Source organism: Saccostrea cucullata, unplaced genomic scaffold (genome assembly GCF_032062105.1).
Source record: "Saccostrea cucullata isolate Sc308-1 unplaced genomic scaffold, CSIRO_AGI_Scuc_v1 ctg180, whole genome shotgun sequence".
Lineage (NCBI taxonomy): Eukaryota > Metazoa > Mollusca > Bivalvia > Ostreida > Ostreidae > Saccostrea > Saccostrea cuccullata.
In genome coordinates, this window is record NW_026936265.1 from 432,102 (window position 1) to 455,456 (window position 23,355).

Consider the following 23,355-nt stretch of genomic DNA (forward strand, 5'->3'; position numbering starts at 1 on the left):
AAAAGAACCACATTCGTTACCCACTTGGTGTTAAAGCCCACTGAAAACCTACCTTTCCCCACTCCCCGGAGATCCAGACAGGGGGACAGTCCAGCCTCCTACAGTGACGGTGTGTTCTGGGTTTGGGGAGACTACAGCTGCTGTCTAGGAGGATTGTTTTCTCGTTAAGGCTAAGCACCTGTACACAGATAACGGTCCTCATTTTCCTTCCTCCCCCACAGGTAACACTGCAGTGAGACCAGTCACCCACCGACCACCTAAAGAAACATAGGTACAGATTTAAATTTTTATTTTGCATTTTCCACAGTTATTTTATTCTTTCTTGCCACAAATATATATAAAGATCTGTGAGTACTCTTAATAGGCTGTTGTACCTACTAATTTTATTGCACAAAGACTTGCTATTGACTATACCCTTATAAATTTCTTCATATTCTAAAATGAAAATAGATATACTTAAATTTTTTTTTGATCCCAAAATGGAGATTCAAAAAATGAATATGAAAACATTTCCATAGAAATGCACTTTGGCATTTTTTATGCATAATCTTTCATTCACATGTAAACTTACTCTGGTGGGCATGCATTCTGGTTACACGCCTCTTCTACACTGCCTGGCTTAGCTGCAGAATCACACATGGTCTCTAAAACTCTTGTTTTGTTCTGGACGTTGATACAAACTGGAATGGAGGTCCTTCTTCCTGACCAAAAGTTAAGCAATGATTCTGACATTGATTTCATAAACATAAGTGAAACACTAACATGACTCAGTCCTCTGATTCCAAGTGAATTAATTCTCTTCTGAATGTCAGCTTTCTTACCTTTCCCACAGCTACTGGAGCAGGCTGACCAGGACTGGTGCCAGGTAAAGGAAGAGTTCTCTACAGATCCTGTCACATTTCTAGGCAGGTTGTATGTGTAAGAGATTCCTTTATTGTCTTCTTGTAATAAAACCTGAAAAATCAGGAAAATAGAAATTATTCTGCAATTTGAAATATTTGCTAAAGTTAAGAAGTAAAAATTTGATTTTTTTGGTTTTTCTGCTATTGAATGTTAAGTCACATGTATTACAGCTCACATTCAAAACTTTACCCTGGTGCTCAATCTCTGTAAGGATAAGCAGACAAGCTTATGTCAAAAGTATAAACTGCCTGATACATGATTTATGGTGAAAAAGGGTGCATCAAATAAAATGATAAGTCCATAGATCTAAATCTGTTACATGTAAGATGCAAAAAACCATTCTACCTACCATGAAAACTAAATCCTCAGTTGTGGGTCCTAGTGAATGTATGACTTCTGGTTGTCCATCTAGTCGCTCATAATGAAAGACAGTTCCAGCAGCGGAGAATTTCCGGGGCCAATCTACTGTCCAATCACCATTAATGTAGTAAATGTCAGAAGTGTTCTTCAGTGCTAAAATGGATTTGTAGACTTGAATACTCATACAACACTCAAGTATCCTGATTCAGTTTTTGCAATAACCATCACCATATATTTTGAAGAGAGCAACTATACACACATACATACCAAGATAGCTCTGAGACTGTACTATTTCTGACACACGTATAAGCATAGCTCCTTTTGGAATGGTTATTATTTCATAATATGCTGAAAAAGGAGTAAAAAATATAACAAAGGATAATACAATAATTTTTCATTCAGTGAAAATCATTTCTTATTGGTTGATGAATTCCTTACTTCCTGGAGATAGAGCTTTATTAAATGTGCCAGAGACAGTGTAACATGAAGAGTTGTCTCCGTTACAGACTCGGCATTTGTCCTCCACCGCGGTAGATCCCAGAATTCCATCACATCCTACCGGCTGTAATGAAGTAACTAAATCAGCTATACAATACTGTTATCAAACAAGAAATGTTTGTAAAACACTTATGCCCCCCTCCCCCGAATAAATTGGAATTTTTCTAAGTCCAAGGGACATAACTCTGTCAAAACATAGGTAATCAGAGATTACAGAGCTCACCTCAACAAATGTTGTCTTTCAGTAAGGCAAAGTCACACAATTACCCAACAAAAAGTGTACATCCAAAAATGCAAAATTTATGCAATTTTGATCTGATACTTTGGAATAGACCTATATAAAACCTTCAAATAGTCCTTTTTCATGAAAATGTAATTAGAATCCAGCATCTGAAGAAAGTTTGAGAGTTTTCATCGCTTGATGCATCATTTGGGCAAGTTTGGTTTATATAAGCCTTATAGTTTCTTGGTAATAGACCTGCACCCATAACTTTTACCTGGTCCATTATCTGGAAAATGTATGTTGAATTCAGCATCCGGAGCAAATCCATTAGTGTGCATCCTAAGATGTATCATCCATGCGAGTTTGCACAACATAGGGCTAATAGTTACTTAGAAATGAAACCTGCATAAAAATTTAACCTCTTCACTCATCCAGACAAAAATGTAGGTCAGATTCAGCATCCAAAGCCAGCCTAGTAGAATGCAACCTTAGAAGTATCATCCATGCAAGTTTGGTCATTAAAGAGCTCATAGTTACTTGGAAATGAATCCTGTCAAAAACTTAAACCTGTTCTCTCATCCAGAAAATGTAGGTCAGATTCAGCATCTGAAGCAAGTCTGGTAGTATGCATCCTAAGATGTACCATCCATGCAAGTTTCTTCATTATAGGGCTTATTGTATCTTGAAAATGAAACCTGCACCAAAAACTTAAACATGTTCACTCAACCGGAAAATGTAGGTCAGATTCAGCATCAGAAGCAAGCCTGGTAATGTGCATCCTTAGATGTATCATCCATGCAAGTTTGGTCAAAATAGGGCTTATAGTTACTTGGAAATAAGACCTGCACCAAAACCATTAACCTGTCCACTCAACCAGAAAATGTAGGTCAGATTCAGCATCCGAATCAAGTCTGGTAGTGTACATCCCTAAATGTATCATCCATGCAAGTTTGGTCAACATAGGGCTTATAGTTACTTGGAAATGAAACCTACACCAAAAACTGCACCAAAAATGTTAACCTGCTCCAAAAACATTAACCTGGTCATTCCTTTGCTGAAATTGCAGCATCTGAAACTTTGACTGTTACAATGAAACACACTAGAAGCATCTTCCATGCATGTCTAATCAATATAGGACATAGAAGTACCTAAAAAGAAAACTGCTCCAAAAAACTTAACCTTAACCTGGGACGCCGACACCGACGCCGAGGGTATTACATAAGCTCCCCCAACTTTGTTGAGGTGAGCTAAAAATTGCTCAATTGTACCCAAAACAGAACTTGTCTTGGATATTCTTAGGATAAAACTGTATACCAAATTTCATTTCAATATACACAATACATATGTATCACAATACATACCAAACACTTGCCATTAATACACATGTCCATTTTGTCAGGGTAACAACGAGTTCCGTCAATCACCTTACGAGCCTGTTCTGTGTAGAAGTTGAAGCCATCAGCGATACAATGCAGAGCACAGGGCTTGTCATGGGCTGCAATTAATAAAATAATAATAACTTACATATGATTATTCTGACAACAAGGAAAACAGAATTTCATTTCTGAATGTTTTGCAAATGATGTATTAATCTAATGTACAAGCACAAGTAAATTATGACGTTACACTACACGTATAAGTTATACTGAATAACTAGACAAAATCTGTAAATCTTCATATTAATTCTGTCACCAATAATAAAAGTTTCACTGAGTAAATTCTACCATACCACTACTCACCACCAGAAAAGGTTTTCCAATTATAGTATCTCCCTCTGAAAGGTTTCTTATTGAAGTCTGCACACTGTAGTTCACGGAAATCTTTGTCAATGTTTAGACATGTCTGTAAAATGTGAATCAGTTTATAGCATTTATTTAAGCAGATAAACTAACTACAATCTTATAGATTAAGTTCCATGTTAAGTACATTCCAATATATTTTGTATTACTGTATGTATACCCCCCACAATAACTTTACCTCAATATTACAAGACCTGTATCTTTTTCTTTGTCCAACACAGTATTTTCCTCCATGCCTTGGCCTGAAAAAAAAACCCAGAATTTTAAAGTTCTGCCTACCATCTAACTTGCTCTAAAATTCACACTTACATGCGATACTCTCATTGACTTGATCGTCAATCCCCCTAAAAAGAGTATATGTCCCAACATATTCACTCATTCCCCTTCCAGCCAAAGTATGGATAATCATCCCACTTGAGGCTGAACTTTTGCCCCAACTAAAGTGTAAGATATTCTTATAGATCATTGTTTTATTGTGTTTCCTACAGTTGCAATGGATACTTTCTACCAGTAGCTACTTACTCTGGATCATTACATCTCCTGAAGCTGGACTCAATGCCCCCACCACAAGTTCTGGTACACATGTCCCACTCAGACCACTGACCCCAGGAGCCATCCACAGGCTGAGGTTTGTAGTCCAAGGCCCGACACTCCCCCAGATAGCACCACTAGAATAAATAGTCATATCTTACAAACCAATAGGTAAGGCTATCTAAATTTAATTCTCTAGTTATCAGGCCAATTTTCTCCAAAACAGATGCAGGAGGGAGGCATTTTATTTTTCATTTTATTGGCAGAAAAGTAGATGTGGGAGGTAATTTTTTAATTTCAATTTTGATTTTTTTTTAAAAATAAAGATTATTTTTTTTATTCACTCATATACTTTCCATATCTGATCATAAGGTTTGCTTTATCCATTGCTTATCAGCGTGTGAACATTGTAGGCAATGTCTTCGAATGTATCTTCAAACAAAGTAGCCAAATTCTCTTTGCAAATGGCTACCGGAAGTGATATTTAAGTACTAAACTACAAAAAAATCAGGACGGAACTTTTTTTTCCAGATTGGTCTCCGCAATACCACTTTTTATTTTATCAAAAATACAATAATATTAGCAATGCGGCTACCTCAAAACGAATGCGCGCCGGCCTGAGAACCAGAATTTCAATTTTATGTAGCCTAAAGTATCAGAGCACAAAACTTTTTTTTCTAAAATACAAGTCAAATGCAGGTTGTCTTTATTTATGCCCTCTTTATTAGGTCCATCAATGACATGAGTGAAAACATATTCAACCTACAATGCAAACATTTTTCATATTACTACCATATTATTTTAATTTTTTTTGGGGGGGGGGGGGGGGGGGTGTTGTTGACAACTGTAAGACATATACAGGTAAAATCATGCAATGTACTTCATTGAATGAACTTACTCCTTTCTCCTTTGTGTTCATGATAAAACACCCAGTCCCCTCTGCGGCAGGAATTCCCTTGGTTTTACATTCACCCTTGTCATTCAAACACCACAGTCCACTACAAACCAACTGTAATACATGAGGAAGGCTACTTTGTAATGCATGTGAATTACACTATGAACATGTATAAGGTAGTTAGAAAGAAAAACAATAAATATCCTGAAATACATAAGAATCAATAACTAAATATTAATGTATAATCTCAACTTCATTCAGGTGAGCTTAAAAGAGCTTTTTTGCAATACTAGAACCTTGAATATGTAAGGTTCTTATTAAACCAATGGGGAAGACTTAAAGTTTAAAGCAGATAACATAGAGAAGTACCTCGGGTTTACAGTTTGTAGACTGGCTGCCGTACTGTATTTTACACTGCTCTGTGCTATCTCTCTTATCCTTCTGTACTCCGTGGTCAGTATGCTTCACTCTCACTACAGGACTGTTGTCTAGACACGAACTCTTCTCTGAACTAGGAACAAAATATAGTCAATCATGAATAATGAATGAACTTAATGTCCCTGCTTCATTACCAAACTAGAGACTCATGGGCCACAATGCTTACTTACATTCAAATCCCTTAGCCCTTTTGTGTCTTTCAACCACAGATTTTTAAAAGATATCTATACTTTTTTCACATGAAAAATTTATACCATATACTGTATCCCCATTCAGCTTCAAAGCAACAACACAATATATAACTTGAATCTATACATTGAGAGCAAAACACATTGTAGGGAAGTGTTGTCAAGACTACAGGAAGGTCAATGTAATAAAGTTCTGCTACAGTTGAACAACTTTCACAAGTATGCCAGGGTTTGACACTAAAGTTGGACTGGCAGCCCGAGTCCACCAAAAAATTGGTAGGTCCACCAAATGTTCTGGACTAGGTGGACTGTCGGTCCACTTAAAATTTTAAACACCGTATTTAAATACAGTGAAATTCCAAGGTTTTTTTTCTTTAAATTGAAATCTGTTACATGTAAAATTGATAACTCCAATATTAACAATGATATTGAAGCGCATTGTAGGGAAGTGTTGTCAAGACTGCATTGTTGTCTTTTTTATAGATGCATTTTACATTTTATAAAGTATTATCTGCAGTTTAATATTTTTTCTTGATATACATTGTATCAATTAACTTATATTGAATAAATAATAAATTAAGAAAAAAAATGAAATAATACACATACATATACCTATGTCAGTTTTGCATCTTAGTAAATAACAATGATCTAGCCATACATGTAGATACCTGAAAAATTCACTTGTTTAATATTTTAACAAATTAATTAATAATTGGAATTTTAAATTAAATCTACCTTTGCAAGTGAAATAAATGCAGGTTTTCACCATTGTAACTTAATTATAATTATTAAAAAAAAAAAGATTCGGTTTTTACAGGGACCTATATACTAGTACATGTATCAGGATATAGGTCCCTGGTTTGAAGATGAATACCTTTTTTATTTTGTTTTACAATATTTCTGAAAAAAATATCTGACTACTCCCTAATTGATTTGATTCTGTTGACTGGTTAGATTTATAAAAGCTTTATTAGTCTGACTGGAATCGGCATATATTAAAGGTTAGTTTTAATTAATGCCTTGCATTATGATTCCTAGATTAATTCAAACATTTATAAAGGTCCACCAGATATTGAGAAGGTCCACCAATAATTTTTGACAAGTGGACCTGCGGTCCACCAAGGTAAAAAAGTTAGCGTCGAACCCTGTATGCATCAGTGTATAATTTCTAGTTAATATGCTGAACCCTTTCTTTGGAACTGAGCTAAACATGTTAAGAACAAATAGAAGAACAAGAGGCCCATGGGCCACATCGCTCACCTAAGCACTGTGGCTATGAAAAAAGTAGAAATTAGTCCCATGACCAATCATGGCTTTGCTATTCTTGAGAAGAAATTTTTAAAAATGTTCCTATATATTTCTATGCAAAAATTTGGCTGGCCATTTTGGCCCCGCCCTACCCCTGGGGGTCATGATTTGAACAAACATGAATCTACACTACCTGAGGATGCTTCCATATTAATAAGATCAATTTTAGCTTTGCTTTTCTTGAGAAGAAGATTTTTAAAGAATTTTCCTATATAGTTCTATGTACAACTTTGCTTGGTCATTTTGCTCCCCCCCCCTACCCCTGGGATCATGATTTCAACAATCTTGAATCTACACTACCTGAGGATGCTTCCATATAAGTTTCAGCTTTCCTGGCACAGTGGTTCTTGAGAAGAAGATTTTTAAAGAATTTTCCTATATCTTTCTATGTAAAACTTTGGTCGGCCATTGTGGCCCCGCCCTACCCCCGAGGGGTCATGATTTGAACAAACTTGAATCTACACTACCTGAGGATGCTTCCATATAAGTTTCAGCTTTCCTGGCACAGTGGTTCTTGAGAAGATTTTTAAAGAATTTTCCTATATCTTTCTATGTAAAACTTTGGTCGGCCATTGTGGCCCCGCCCTACCCCCGAGGGGTCATGATTTGAAAAAACTTGAATCTACACTACCTGAGGATGCTTCCATATAAGTTTCAGCTTTCCTGGCACAGTGGTTCTTGAGAAGAAGATTTTTAAAGAATTTTCCTATATCTTTCTATGTAAAATTTTGGTCGGCCATTTTGGCCCCGCCTTAACCCCGGGGGTCATGATTTGAACAAACTTGAATCTACACTACCTGAGGATGCTTCCATATAAGTTTCAGCTTTCCTGGCACAGTGGTTCTTGAGAGGAAGATTTTTAAAGAATTTTCCTATATCTTTCTATGTAAAACTTTGATCGGCCATTGTGGCCCCGCCCTACCCACGGGGGTCATGATTTAACAATATAATATCTACGCTACCCCAGGATGCTTTCATATAAGTTTCAGCTTTCCTGGCACAGTGGTTCTTGAGAAGAAGATTTTTAAAGAATTTTCCTATATATTTCTATGTAAAAGTTTGGTCGGCCATTGTGGCCCTGCCCTACCCCCGGGGGTCATGATTTGAACAAACTTGAATCTACACTACCTGAGGATGCTTCCATATAAGTTTCAGCTTTTCTGGCACAGTGGTTCTTGAGAAAAAGATTTTTAAAACATACCACCAAATTTTTATTAATTCCCAATTATCTCCCCTTGAATGAGGGCATGGCCCTTCATTTGAACAAACTTGAATCCCCTACACCCAAGGATGCTTTGCGGCAAGTTTGGTTGAAACTGGCCCAGTGGTTCTTGAGAAGAAGTCGAAAATGTGAAAAGTTTACAGACAGACAGACGGACTACAGACAAAATGTGATCAGAAAAGCTCACTTGAGCCTTCGGCTCAGGTGAGCTAATAAAAGGTTGAAAAGATTGAAGACATACTTTAAAAACACTATATACCCCTGTCAAATTTATCTCGCAGCATAAAAGTGCATATAAAACAAAACGAGTTAATGAAACACTATGCACTCTGCGGGAACAAAATACACAATTCTAAAAAACTATTTTTAGCATATAGGTCACAGTAAAGCTAACAAAGTCATTGACCTGGTGTCACTTCATACCGTATGAGTGGAAATTTTAGCGAGACACAAATTTAGCGATTTCTACCTAAGGTTTGGTATTTTATTTTTAGTGAGAAGTAAATTTAGCGATTTCAAAATGCTAACTAAAGAAGCTATTGCAAATAATACGCATTTAATTTTTAGCGATATATAATTTTAGCGATGTCAGCACCCTCGCTAATAATGCCAAAATTGAATCCTTGCTAAAAATTCTACTTATGCGATACAACACAATAAGTGGAGTATGCATACCAAATATGAAGTCTCTATCTGTTATGGTTCAAAATTTATGACAAAGGATCAAAAAGGCTATTTTCAGCATATAGGTCACAGTCAAGGTCACAAGGTCATTGACCTTGGTGCAATTTGGAAGAGCTGAATTAGTGGAGTATGCATACCAAATATGAATTTCTCACAGTTCATAGGTTATTGCGAAGGTTAAAGTTTACGACAGACAAACAGACAAACAAACAGATAAATAGACAGGATAAAAACAATATATGCCCCCGATCTATCAATCCAGGCACATAAAAAAGTGTAATTTGGTTTTCACATTAATTTTCTGCTGAAGAAAATAATTTGGCAATATTATAATTCTCAGATGTCTGTGACCCCTTTTAATAAGTAGACCCCTCATGACCAGACTCACTCTATAAACTCTGTTATAGCGTCACGGCTACACGAGGACCAGTTAAATGGTCTGGTCTCCTTAGACAGCTGGGCTGCCATTAGTCCTGCCGTCAGGTTAGACCCTGGTACTCCACACAGGTTCCCAGATCCATCATGCTGCATTCCAAAGCTGTTCAGATATATGAAGATTGGGAAATAATCACAATTTTCATAATTTGCAATGTACATATTTAAGGAGGCTGGGGGTCAACAGATTATTTTTTTATTAACCACCAGATATAACTTATTTTTTTAGATATGATATCTTGAGCTGTCAACTGTCATTTGGCAAAGAAAAATTTCATAAACTTTAGTTGTGAAATTTGATCATTTTATTATATCTTTATATGGAGCTCTTCTTCTAAAGGAGATCAAAAAAGTCTAAAAATGGCCATGACCACCCAGCCTCTTTAAACATAGTATATGAATTCATGTTTTTCTTGGTGTTTTTTTTTTGGTCAATACTTTAAAATCATAATGTATAAGTGCATTTTTACTGATAAGAAATCAGATTTAAGAATCAAAAAATATATTTTAAGAAAACAAACAGAATTACTTGTGTCCAATTTCATGGGCGATGGTAAATGCAGAGGCTAGACCAATATCCTCATTAATGCTACAGCTTCTGTCTCCTCCACACATACCATTCACAGGGGCCAAGCCTGTATGTACAATAAAACTCATTTAGTAAGAACATGGATATTGCGAATTCACGGATATAGCGAAGTCATCTTGGATCCCCTGTTATATAAATTTAATGAATTCCTTATACAGTACAGGCAACGCGGATCCTGTATTTACCGCGTCCCCGCCGCGGTATAATCACAACGCGGTATTTGGCCAGGTAGACAGGTAAACCGCGTTCCCTCCGCGGGAAATTCATCACTTATCTGTCCCCGCCGCGGTTAAATCATCGATCAATTACTGACAATTAGTATCGTATACAAACGGGAGTTATCTCCCCGAATTGTAATTTGCGAATTTTCCCTGTCACAAAAAAAACCAGAAGTCTCTGTCGAGACTGAAGCTCTACTGGTTTGAACTTATAGCAAAGGAAGAGAAAGTACTTAAGCAACTGGGATTTGAAACTTTATAAACAGCATTAAATAGAATAATGATCGGTGATAAAGTCTCTTTTTGTTCTTAGTGTAGTCTACTTGTGTGCAAAGTTATACTGAAATCAGACCAAAACTGTAGGAGGAGTAGCATTTTGAAACAATTTTACAGACATTTCTATTTTTAGTAACCACGACAACACCATTCATCGAAATCAAAAACCGATACACAGAATTATGTATCATAGTGTATTCTACTTGTTTGCCAAGTAATACTAATATCAGACCAAAACTGTAGGAGGAGTAGCATTTTGAAACAATTTTACAGATATTTCTATTTTTAGTAACCACAACAACACCATTCATCGAAATCAAAAACCGATACACAGAATTATGTATCTTAGTGTATTCTACTTGTTTGCCAAGTAATACTGAAATCAGATCAAAACTGTAGGAGGAGTAGCATTTTGAAAGAATTTCACAGAAATTCCTATTTTTAGTAACCACGGCAACACCGTTCATCGAAATCAAAAACCGATGCACAGAATTATGTATCTTAGTATAGTCTACTTGTGTGCCAAGTTATACTGAAATCAGACCAAAACTGTAGGAGGAGTAGCATTTTGAAACAATTTTACAGATATTTCTATTTTTAGTAACCACGACAACACCATTCATCGAAATCAAAAACCGATACACAGAATTATGTATCTTAGTGTATTCTACTTGTTTGCCAAGTAATACTGAAATCAGACCAAAACTGTAGGAGGAGTAGCATTTTGAAAGAATTTCACAGAAAGTCCTATTTTTAGTAACCACGGCAACACCGTTCATCGAAATCAAAAACCGATGCACAGAATTATGTATCTTAGTGTAGTCTACTTGTGTGCCAAGTTATACTGAAATCAGACCAAAACTGTAGGAGGAGTAGCATTTTGAAAGAATTTCACAGAAATTTCTATTTTTAGTAACCACGGCAACACCGTTCATCGAAAATAAAAACCTATATACAGAATTATGTATCTTAGTGTATTCTACTTGTTTGCCAACTTATACTGAAATCAGACCAAAACTGTAGGAGGAGTAGCATTTTGAAAGAATTTCACAGAAATTTCTATTTTTAGTAACCACGGCAACACCGTTCATCGAAATAAAAAACCGATACACAGAATTATGTATCTTAGTGTATTCTACTTGTTTCCCAACTTATACTGAAATCAGATCAAAACTGTAGGAGGAGTAGCATTTTGAAAGAATTTCACAGAAATTTCTATTTTTAGTAACCACGGCAACACCGTTCATCGATATCAAAAACCGATATATAGAATTATGTATCTAAGTGTAGTCTACTTGTGTGCCAAGTTATACTGAAATCAGACCAAAACTGTAGGAGGAGTAGCATTTTGAAAGAATTTCACAGAAATTTCTATTTTTAGTAACCACGGCAACACTGTTCATCGATATCAAAAACCGATACATAGAATTATGTATCTAAGTGTAGTCTACTTGTGTGCCAAGTTATACTGAAATCAGACCAAAACTGTAGGAGGAGTAGCATTTTGAAAGAATTTCACAGAAATTTCTATTTTTAGAAACCACGGCAACACCGTTCATCGAAATCAAAAACCGATACACAGAATTACGTATCTTAGTATAGTCTACTTGTGTGCCAAGTTATACTGAAATCAGACCAAAACTGTAGGAGGAGTAGCATTTTGAAAAATTGTTTACAGACAGACGGACAGACGGACAGACAGACAGACAGACGGACAGACGGACGGACGCCGGACGCATTACTATCGCATAAGCTCTTCTGGTCTCTGACCAGTAGAGCTAAAAACAAACAAACAAACAAACAAACAAACAAAAAAAAAAAAACGTGTATTTATTAATAAATTTTGCTATGAATAGAATTTAAACTAAGAAAAAATAAGTTTATTTTTGTTTCTAAAATTACATATCAATCTTTGAAATTGAATAGAAAATTTTATTAAATTGTTACGTCTTTGCAATTGGTTAATTATTTTGTGTTATTAAGAATCTATCAAGAAACAAAATTAAATACTAGAAATTTTAATTAGTTTTTTTTTTTTTAATCTTAATATTATATGCAAACTGTAAAAAATGTTGAACTCAGACTGTTTAAGTTTCGATGAACGATTTTCAGCATTCATTTGAAAAAAAAAAATGTACATCTTTTAAAAAATGTACATCTTCATATTGTTTATTAATTAATTTCGATTTATTGTATATAAAATGTACAGGCTTTTTCTTAAAGTGTCAAATTACCGGAAAACATCCGATGACGAGCATTTGCAGTTACATGTAGTGGGCACGTGAACTTAAATTTTCTTTATCCAAGATATCAAGAAAAAGTTCTATTCTTCTTTATTTCTCATCGTTTATGTTCTGTTCCCAAATTAAGTTAATTTAATTAATTAATTTTCTTTAATGTATTTCCCTCTTTTATATAAATGTGCAGGCATTTTTCTCAAATTGTCAAATGACCGGAAAGCATTCGATGACGAGAGTTAACTTTGAGCACGTGAACTTTATACAAGAGATCAAGAAAAAATATCGTTTTTCACCTTCACATTATCATGTTTTACTTTTTAATATAATGTCTTTCTTTTTAATTTTAATATTGTTCAATAGATAAGATAGGATGTGCAGGTGTAATGTTAAACTTCACAGACGAAATTATAGTTTATATTAATAAATATTCAATGCAAAAATTCATATATTTTTGTTTTCTTTGACAAATTCTGTTTCTTTGTGTATTAAGTATTAGCCGCGATCATTTCCTGTGTATAGGGATTAGCAGTGCCTGAGCAGGAAACGATATGCCCTGGGGGTTTCACACCTGTCTTATAGTATACCTTGGGTAACGCTTGCTGGATGTGCACGTCGTTGTCTAGCCATTCAACAACACATTTGATTCATTGTTTCATTATTATTTCATTGATATCATTTTCAGATGCGATATTAGCCTTGGAATTTGTGTCAAATTATTGTTGCTTTTTTTTAAACGGAGTGTATAAAAAGAATAAAAGTAAAAAAAAAAAAAAAATTTTAAAGCAAATTAATGAAGTATTTGATATCAATTAAATCAAATAATGATCCATTACTATGTTATTTCGTGTCTGTTTATATCTGTACCAGTTAGAAGATTGAAAGAGAGAGAGAGGAGATAGAGAGAAGAAAAATATCACAGTATTAAGGCACGTGCATGGTCGTTTTTCCTCCTTTTTGATCAGTATATCAATTTCTTAAGTTTAGCGAATAAAACTACCGCTGATTTATCAGTTTATTGACCATCTGTCGAATTTGTCTAAGTTTTATTGTTATTTATCGAGAGACTTGTTTATGATCCACTTTCTTCTTTCGTTTAGCATATGTACATGACATGTAATTTGAATTACTTCCCTTTTTGTCGCCAGATTACAACGACAGATTTTGGTGGTAAAATAAAATGTATTTTTGCTATAAAATTTGATTAAGGAAAACACAGTATATTAAAATTGTCGAATTCTTGAAAATATTTATTTGAAACAAAAAATTTAAAAAGGATTCTGTCTGCAACAAAAACATTCTTTATTTCTTGCATTTCAATTCATGAGCTACACATGAAAAAAAAAAAACGGCTTCGTTTTACAATGTCGTAGGAAAACGCATACAGGTAATACACTCAGGTAACATCCTGTGTATATAGGTAGTATGTACACTAGACAGCGTCGTTCCCTCGGGGCTTCTCATCCGCTTTGAGTAAGCTCCACTCCACACCAAACTTACCTGAGGAAAACCGAACGGTTACACAGAAAACTTAAAGCATGGCAACTTGCTGATTAAAATAAGTTAATTTCTGTGTTGTGTGTTCAAATATTTTAAGGGCCCATATTTGTGTTTGCTTTTATTTGAACCGGAGAAATCTGAAATTTGTTTATGTTCATAAACATGATTTTAGTAATTTTCGAAAAGAGCAGAAAATAGAAATACATTCAAATACTAGCTATGATATTATTGATATTCTGAATAGAAATACCTGTGATTATTTTATTAACAAGACCCCCCCCCCCCCCCCCAAAAAAAAAGGTCGATATTTAGTTCATAGTGTTACAGTGTAGCGCATAATAATGGAGCAACGGTATTCCTACACTTACGCGTGTTTTGTTAAAATTTAATTGTAATTATGTATCACTATCTATCATCGTTTTTCATGCCATTATTTATAACAGACATGTATACAGAAGTAACGCTACTTTTCTAAATGAAACCAAATGACTGATATAATCTCGCAGATAAATAAACACATAGCTACATGTAACTGCAACTGCACGGGCTAATTACGAACAGCGGATTACAGTGCATATAAAGAGAAGCGATATCATAACATTCTTTAAATTTTAATTATACCTTTTTAGCAATTTGAAGATCATTTGGGGTGGCATTATTGATTTTGAAAATAAACTTTAAGTAACATATTCGATAAATTATTCGACTTTATTTCATCCTATACTGTACATGTATTACTTTTAACAGACGTTATTGAGAATTAATTAATTTTGAGTGACCATTGGTAAAAAAAAAAAAAAAGAAAGATGTTTTTTATTAAACAATTTGATAAAACTTAAAAATGATTTTTTAAAGAATCTATGTAATGGTATAAATCTATTAATATTAATGTGGTCGTAATCCTCCCCCCTCATTTCGACACGATTAAAAATCGACAATACTTTACAGGTAAGAACATCTAAGCTGAAGAATAACGGTAGCGGGCCCCGCCGCGGTGTAAACACGGTCTCAGGTAGCACCGTGATCAAAACCCGCGACGGTGTAACGCGGAAAGGATTAATACACCGCGGAGGGGACGCGGTCTAATACGGGATCCGCGTTGCCTGTACTGTACGGTTATAACAAATTACGGATATAGCAAAGTAATTTCATAAGTCCAAGTGACCTTGTGCTGTAAATAAATCTCATACAGTGATGGAGGCATTTGGCTTAATTTTTTTTTTCAAGAAACTTTTTTCTGTGAAATTTGTTGGTAAATCATATTTATCTCATTTTCAAATGTACAATATATGCTTGTAAAATTTTTCATTTATATAGATCTTTGTTATGGATTTTTATGAACTTTAATATGACATTAAAAAAGTAACACTCACCTAAAGTACCACAAGGTTCATTCTTATATGAACAAATGTCAAACCTAGAGAAAATACAACAATCTTTAATTCAAGAGACAATGGTACTGTATCATGAAAAAATGTCGACCTTAACATTTATTTTTATATTTTCCTCTCCATATCTCAGATCTCAAAGTTTTTTCTCGGTTCCATCCAGTTTGACACAAGGTTTTGAAAGCATAATAATAAAAGCAAGCACTGAAACAGGTAAAAATATTACTTCACTTTTTAAACAACCATTTCTTACCCTGTCAGTAGGATAGCATTATCATGATGCATTGCACCATTATCTGGAGAGGAGAGATTTAAAAGGTGCTGCCATTTACAAAACTTGTCCAGAGAATGGTCAGCATCATGATTCAATGTCAAGTTTTTCTGAAATATTAAAGAAAAATTTATAATCAGAAGATGAATGCAGATAAAAAGCATCTAAAATACTTATGGATTAAAAGCTGCAAAAATCAAGCAAGATGCAAAAACTTATCAGGAAGATAAACAATTACTATTTGCAAAATTCTTTAAGTGTTTTGACCTTGACCTGTGATAAGGAAATTTGTTCAAAGTGATAGCAACTCATCACCAAAAATTCTTGACATTTTATATGAACAAGACTTGCTGAAAAAAGATATATTTGTTAAAGGAATCAAATAAAGACAAACATGTACGTATGCATATATATTATCTCATTAAAAGCCTGATTAATGAACATGTATTGTTCTCACCTGAGGTTTTTCAAACACTATCAGTCGACTCACAACAATATTGACTGCATTTCCAATGCTGGCATCATGATATAATTTGGCCACCTGACCTCAAATGAAAATACTTTTATCTTAAAATCAACATTAAATCATAATAATCATTTTTGAACAAAAAAATCCGATTGCAATGCGCACTTAGGTGGAGCTTCAAACATATTGTGTATAACTGTACACTGCAATTGTACTCACAATATTCATAATAGACAGGACATAAGACTGTATGACTTTCTTCCCATGGTATTCCACCATTTTGTGATCGGCCACCACTAAAGTTTCCACATTTTTCTCCCTGCTGACCGCTGACCTTTTAACACGATCCCTAAATTTCAATTTATTCCAGGAATTTATTAACCCAGGATCACCAGGAGCTATGTTATCCCTCTGTCCAGGTTTGTTTTTAAGTATATCTACAATAAATCTGTACTTTTAACTCATTTTTAAAGGGAAAAAAAATCAGAACTTTACATAATTCTATTAAATTTAATTTCAGAGCAAACTAACTTTAGGCAATACGAGTGCAACAACCTCTATAGACTACTGAGTAAAAGTTACAACTTAAGTTTCATTTAATGATAGTGGATACAGCAGTCCCTTAGATATGAAGAGATTTTATAAGGAGCTTAAAGGAAACAATAATTTTTATTCCTTTACACTGCTTTTTATTTAACAGCGAGTGAAGCGAACTCAATAGACTAACGTAAGAACAGATGAAATTCGGAATGAAATCTGTACATACATCAGGCAAATTTTTGTGTGAAACATTCCCAGAACTCCTTTACTACCCAATGTCCTTTGCGTTAATAAATAAATAAATAATAACATAAAGCATAAATGTCAGTTTGTAGAAATCTTTCAAAGAAACAAAAAAATAACTCTGCAATGTTTTTCGACCAAAATTGCACTAGGTCTTTATAGTTTCAACCAGATGCTCGGCTGTCTCCATAAGCTCAGAGGAGCTCCGTGACATCGTGTGATGTCACAGCTAGTTGAGATGTGAACAGCTAGTCGAGATGTCTCATGCAACTTGATGTTTGAAGTGGCTGATAAATTTTTCAAGTGTTTTTATGGTGACACCGAAAAACATATTAAATTGTATTATAATATTCCATTAGAAAATTGTTAATAACATACATCTTATAATATCAATATCTAGACTCAGTAGTGTGCTTATTGAAGAGACAGATGAAAATAACAAGCATACAAGCTGTAATCAGGTTGGGCACACACCCCCAAATGGTCATTTAACCCCCGTCTGGTGGTCAATCGCCCATATCGGCGTCTTTTTTACCTACCAAATGGTGGTCTTTTAGTGATGGGGAATCGGAAAAAAATCAGAATCGATTATCGGTAATAATCGGCTGGGCATAATCGATTAATAATCGATTATAATCGAAATTTTGAACTTTAAGGAAATTAATATAGAAAAGTTAAAACTTATTCAGATTTCTGTCAGACATTTACAAAAAAAAACATTTACTTACATAAAATATTCAAGGAAATTAATATAGAAAAGTTAAAACTTATTCAGATTTCTGTCAGACATTTACAAAAAAAAACATTCACTTACATAAAATATTCTGGAGAGGGACGTTAAACAGTATACAATCAATCAATCAAAAATGATAACTGAAATTTCTTTTTTAAAAAGTGGAAAATATTATTTTGTTTACTTTAAAACAATATAGGACTATTGAAACAGAATGGGAATTTATTATTATTATTTTTTTTACAAAGTCCATGCAATGGGTATTTTTCTGATATTAGTCCCACCTTTCATTATTTCTTAAAATTAGTTTTAATTAGTTAAAATTGCAAGTTTTAAAAGTAATTATCCAGAAGTTAGACTTGTATTTATGTCTGATTTTAATTACGTTTAAAGATTGACTAGACTAATTATGTTTTCCTTTGCATAGTAAAACATTGCAATATTACCGTTTCCTGGTATTAGTCTAACCCCATATTTAATCATGGCGGTAAAAGTATCAACAAGATACGGAATCCTTCCATGTTTTCAACATTCATCACTACTTTTATGCTCTTTGCACTTGGATATGGTAATAAAATTAAAGTATGACAATTTTATTTTTTGTTAGCGATGTCGGCGACATTTATTTTATAATCGATTAGTAGCATCGAAGAGCTTCTAACGACCGACAATCGATTGTCGGCGACAATCGTTCCATCACTATGGTCTTTTTTACTCAAATCCAATTTTCATTGAAATAAAGCAAAAGCGCATTTACTTAGGCATTGGGGAATTTCAATTAACATATTCATCGCACATTTAATACAATTTAGTCAATTTTCCATGTGGAATTTCTGTGGAACTTCGTAAAAACGTAACCCACAGCTGTTCGTGACGGCAGAACTATTAACTCAAACAATACAAAAAATTATTTTGTTGTGTATAGTTCGGTAAAAAATACATTTAAGCATGAGGTGTTAGTCTAGAAAAGTAACTTTTAAAACGATTTTTCGATCTGCGTCTATATAAATCTTCATAAAATCCCGTTAAACACAAGCTCCTCGAATCTTATTCGTATGGTGGGCACTTAGTGCTATAATATTCATTTTTCCTACATTTGAATGTAACATTTATTCTTTGTTTTCTTTTAGGATGAAGTTACGACTTCTGTGCGACCCTTTGTGGTTTAGTATGCATATCTATGTTGTATCTACTATATTTATTAAATATTTTTTAATAAAAGATTTACAAAGTGACATTTGCAATTATTCCTGTTTTTATTCCAAGATTATGGTTTTCGAGTGATTATTTTAACATGAATTCACTGCATATCGCATTTTTATAAAGAATAAAGTCATTGCTTACGAAATAAACTAAATAAAAGTGAATTCTTACCATTCCTCTTATTTTACTTTTTGAAAATTAACACTTATGGGCCTCCGTAGTTAATTCAGTTTGGAAAAGATCGTCATTTTTGATTGGTTTAGATAATTGATCGGTTGCCCAGATGACAGAAATATGAAGTGATCAACACGATTGATAGGCTCAACTACGCGCAAGATGGAGGGAATTTTTCTTTTAAAGTTAAAACAGAGAAACGTTACACTTGTTTACATAGGTGACGATTTTGTCAATTATTTGAACGACACTGCGCAAAAAAGTCCGCGTTGAAATTTTAATTTTTTTCGTTCAGAGTACAGATAAATATCTATATTTTATTCCCCGTGAGTTGAAATTATGCGCCATTTCACGTCATTCCAGAGAACTGAACAGAACGATTTTTCTCTCCCATTTGGTGGTTAATAAAGACGCCGATATGGGCGAATGACCACCAAACGGGGGTTAAATGACCATTTGGCGGTGTGTGCCCAACCTGGTAATAGTGAGCAGCCATAAGTAAATACAAATGCACTTGCCCCAACCATCATTACTTAAGACAAAACTTTTAAACTACAACCTGTGACACCACAATGGACGTTATCTTTAGGAAACTGTATTGAAGAGCGCTTGTAGACCACATGTGGATGTCCTTTGCCACTCTCACTGGTTGTATCATTCCAGAGGGGTTCAACAAAATAATCCTCATCTTCTGTTTGAAAAATACCATGCTGTAAAAAAAATTGATAAACTATGAATGAAAAATTAACTATGGATTGATTAAATCCAATTACTACAAATTTAAGGTTCGAGGGTTTTGTTGCGAGTTTGATTTAACGTGATCGTGTTGATACTGGACTTGTCTTCAGTGAGAAAAAAAAATAATAAAGCTTTGAATCGATTGTCTTGAAATGTTTCTCATATTTTCATTTCCCATGCCTTGAAAATCAAAGCAAAATCTTTACTAAGACAGGAATTTTCCACTGGCCCGTGTAGGGCCGAATATGGGCCCCATTCCCAATTGCAAAATCACTCCATTTTTCCCAAAAATGAACAGTCTGTGTTTAATTTTTGAAAAATTCATGTAAAAGAAACATGGTCAGGTTTGAACTCTTACTGAAATGAACATAATTTTGAAGACTTTGCTAAAACTTTATGATAATAGATCTGTTTTTTGAAGAAAAGTTCTGAAAATATGAAGTAAAAAGTCAATTTTAACTATCACAAGTCATGATAAGTGTTTATTTATTGAAATGCATCTTACTATAAAATTTCCCAAAAAGTTGTAAAATGTCGTAAAAATCCCAACTGGAAGGGCCTGGGCCCCATTCCCAAAATGGGGTGGAAAATCCCTGTAAGAACAGAATACCAATCGGCAGTCCTCTCTGATTTTACCGCGCTTTTGTCTGGACAAACGGGAAATAGGCTTAGCACAGTAAAATTGAAATCGAGTACGCGATTTGTAATTTTCCGGAAAATGTTGAGAATGCTTTGAAATAGAAAAAATAGAAGGTCAATAATTTTTCAATGAAAAGTATGCTACTTAGCTTTAACTTTAAGTTTTATGTATACTTTATATAAAAATTAAGTATCCCCTTCAGAACCATTTGTAAACAAGACTCGGGCTCTAGGTCAGTTGCACTGTTGGAAGAGGTGTCTGGAAAACCTTCTTTATAACGTAAGAGTAAAAAGGATTCCTTAAATAGGAGGAAATAATTATAATCCCCTCCATTTAAAAAAATAGAAGAAAGGAAAAGAAATAACACTTTTCAATAATAAACAGGAAATCTTGGATCATTGTTAGATTCAATATCATACTTAGCCTACATTAGATTCCCATGTTAGCTCCTGAAAATTCTCAGTCTCAAATTCCTCGATTAGGCTCACGTTATACTGAACTACATGTTATACAGTGACGTAGGATCGTTTTTAAAAAGGGACAGGCACTGAAAATATCAACTTTTAAAAAAGGAAAACAAGAGGTCCATGGGCCACATTGCTCACCTGGCCTAAGTAAAAAAACACAAATCAGCGCTAGCTCAACTTTTATGTTCTTGAGATTTCTTCCTATATATTCTTATGCCCTCATTCTGGCCACATCCAAACCCGGGGGTCATAATTTGAACAAACCTGAAGCCTAAACCACCTGCTACCCACAAAATTTTTAAAGATATTTTAGTATATATTCCTATGTAAAAAATGATCCCTCATTGTGTCCCGTTCTAATTTGAACAATACCTGACTACCTGAGCCCGAGGATGCGTGGAACCATACCGGTATAAATACATGTATCGCCAATCATGGCTTTGCTGTTCTTTAGAAGAAGATTTTTTCAAAATGTTTCCTATATATTTCTATGTAAAAAAAACTTTGATTGCCAATTATGGCCCACCCCACCCTAGGAGTCATGATATGAACAAAACTGAATTTGTACTACCTAGGGATGTTTCCATATTAATATCACCTATCACAGCTTTTCTGTTCTTGAGAAGATTTTTTTTAATTCCTTTACATTCCTATGTAAAATTTTGATCAGTCATTGTACTCCTACCCCCACCTCTAAGGGTCATGAATTGAACAAACTTGAATCTACACTACCTAAAGTTGATTCCACATGAATTTCATCTCACCTGGTCCAGTGTTTCTTGAGAAGAAGTGTTTTTTAATGCCATTAATTTTTCACTTATTCATAATTACCTCCCATTTGATGAGTGCGTGGCCCAACTTGAATCCCTTTCACCCAAGGATACTTTGTGGCAAATTTGGTTGACATTGGCCCAGTGGTTTTTGAGAAGAAGATGAAAATGTGACAAGTTTAAGACAACGACGACAACGCCATAGACGACAACGACAGACAACGGACAATTTTTGATCAGAAAAACTTACTTGAGCCTTCGGTTCAGGTGAGCTAAAAAATAAAGGATTAAGTAAAGTTGTCCAAACTCGAAGATCCTATTGGGGACGAGTGAGTGTTTCCAACTCCTTTCGGTACCATTTTTTCTTACTAAAAACTACATTACCCTTATTTGAGTATATACAGGGTACTACAACACAAAGTTGGGCGAACTTTCAATGAACTAAAATAGTCTTCTTTGTTGGAACAAGAAGGACATTCATTAACATCATATGTAAATCGATCAATCTTTACACAAGATTATATACTAATGCTTGTCTTATTAGTTATTACCAAACCAAAGCAGTTGCTCATGGCTGCTGTAGAGACGTGTGGTTCACTACTGTAGCCCACGTAATGGCAGTTAAGCTTTGTATCCATCGCGAGTTCCTCCCCTTGGTCTCCGAGGGCGCCAACATAAAATGTTCTGGAAAACAGATCCCGATTTATTTCTAGTTTAAAATGGAATTCTTGTCCAAAAGCTGATATTCTGTAGAAGACCGGTGATGGGTTGGCTCCCCTGCTAAGATCTCTCCGCGATCGTCCCGTTTGATTCTGTCTGCTTTCATGGAACACATTGTAGCTCAGGAACCTTCCCTTCTCATCCACTAATGTCGGAATTACCATTTCATAATGTCCTATTCTTTTTAATAAAGTTGCTGAAAGAATTCGAAGCAAGCGAATTATTCTATACTTGACAATATGAAAAAAAATCATTATGAAATATATGAAAGGACAAGTGTATATATGAAAAGTGTATAGAAACTCTTGTGTATAGAAAATTGACAATTTTTCAATAATTACACCTTCTACTCCGAGTTGTTTTGAAATAAGATCTCTTGTTTTGTAACAACTTTTAGTTATACAATATGGTGGCATATTTCTGCCCCTTGTGTGCAAGTTATTTTTCTATCAAATATGTCGACATGCAAGATAAATATGTTGACACGCAAGATAGTTATGTCAACATGCAACATAAATATGTTGACATGCAAGAAAATTGCAATCAAATAAGTATTATAAAAAAATCTTCAAAAATCTCAAATATCGCCCACATGTGACTTCTAAAATGCTAGATGCTACTTATCTATGTTAACGTGCAAGATAAATATGTTGACATGCAACTTATTTATGTTGACATGCAACTTATTTATGCTGACA

At 34.4% G+C, this 23,355-nt stretch overlaps 1 protein-coding gene across 1 annotated transcript in view; it reads right to left on the reverse strand.

The window, feature by feature from the left end:
* LOC134245162 (A disintegrin and metalloproteinase with thrombospondin motifs 6-like) overlaps positions 1-23,355 on the reverse strand; it is a 32,308-nt gene that overhangs the window by 8,210 nt on the left and 743 nt on the right. The window contains exons 2-21 of the mRNA XM_062727419.1: positions 22,489-22,853; positions 19,882-20,032; positions 16,649-16,866; positions 16,421-16,504; positions 15,946-16,073; positions 15,678-15,721; positions 10,014-10,119; positions 9,438-9,587; positions 5,579-5,720; positions 5,213-5,323; positions 4,306-4,451; positions 3,962-4,025; positions 3,724-3,826; positions 3,346-3,479; positions 1,702-1,825; positions 1,531-1,611; positions 1,253-1,416; positions 822-954; positions 572-701; positions 53-257 (exon numbers count right to left, since the gene is read on the reverse strand). Of these exons, the coding sequence (XP_062583403.1) occupies positions 53-257; positions 572-701; positions 822-954; positions 1,253-1,416; positions 1,531-1,611; positions 1,702-1,825; positions 3,346-3,479; positions 3,724-3,826; positions 3,962-4,025; positions 4,306-4,451; positions 5,213-5,323; positions 5,579-5,720; positions 9,438-9,587; positions 10,014-10,119; positions 15,678-15,721; positions 15,946-16,073; positions 16,421-16,504; positions 16,649-16,866; positions 19,882-20,032; positions 22,489-22,853 (2,783 nt within the window). The remainder of the gene's footprint in view (positions 1-52; positions 258-571; positions 702-821; positions 955-1,252; positions 1,417-1,530; positions 1,612-1,701; positions 1,826-3,345; positions 3,480-3,723; positions 3,827-3,961; positions 4,026-4,305; positions 4,452-5,212; positions 5,324-5,578; positions 5,721-9,437; positions 9,588-10,013; positions 10,120-15,677; positions 15,722-15,945; positions 16,074-16,420; positions 16,505-16,648; positions 16,867-19,881; positions 20,033-22,488; positions 22,854-23,355) is intronic.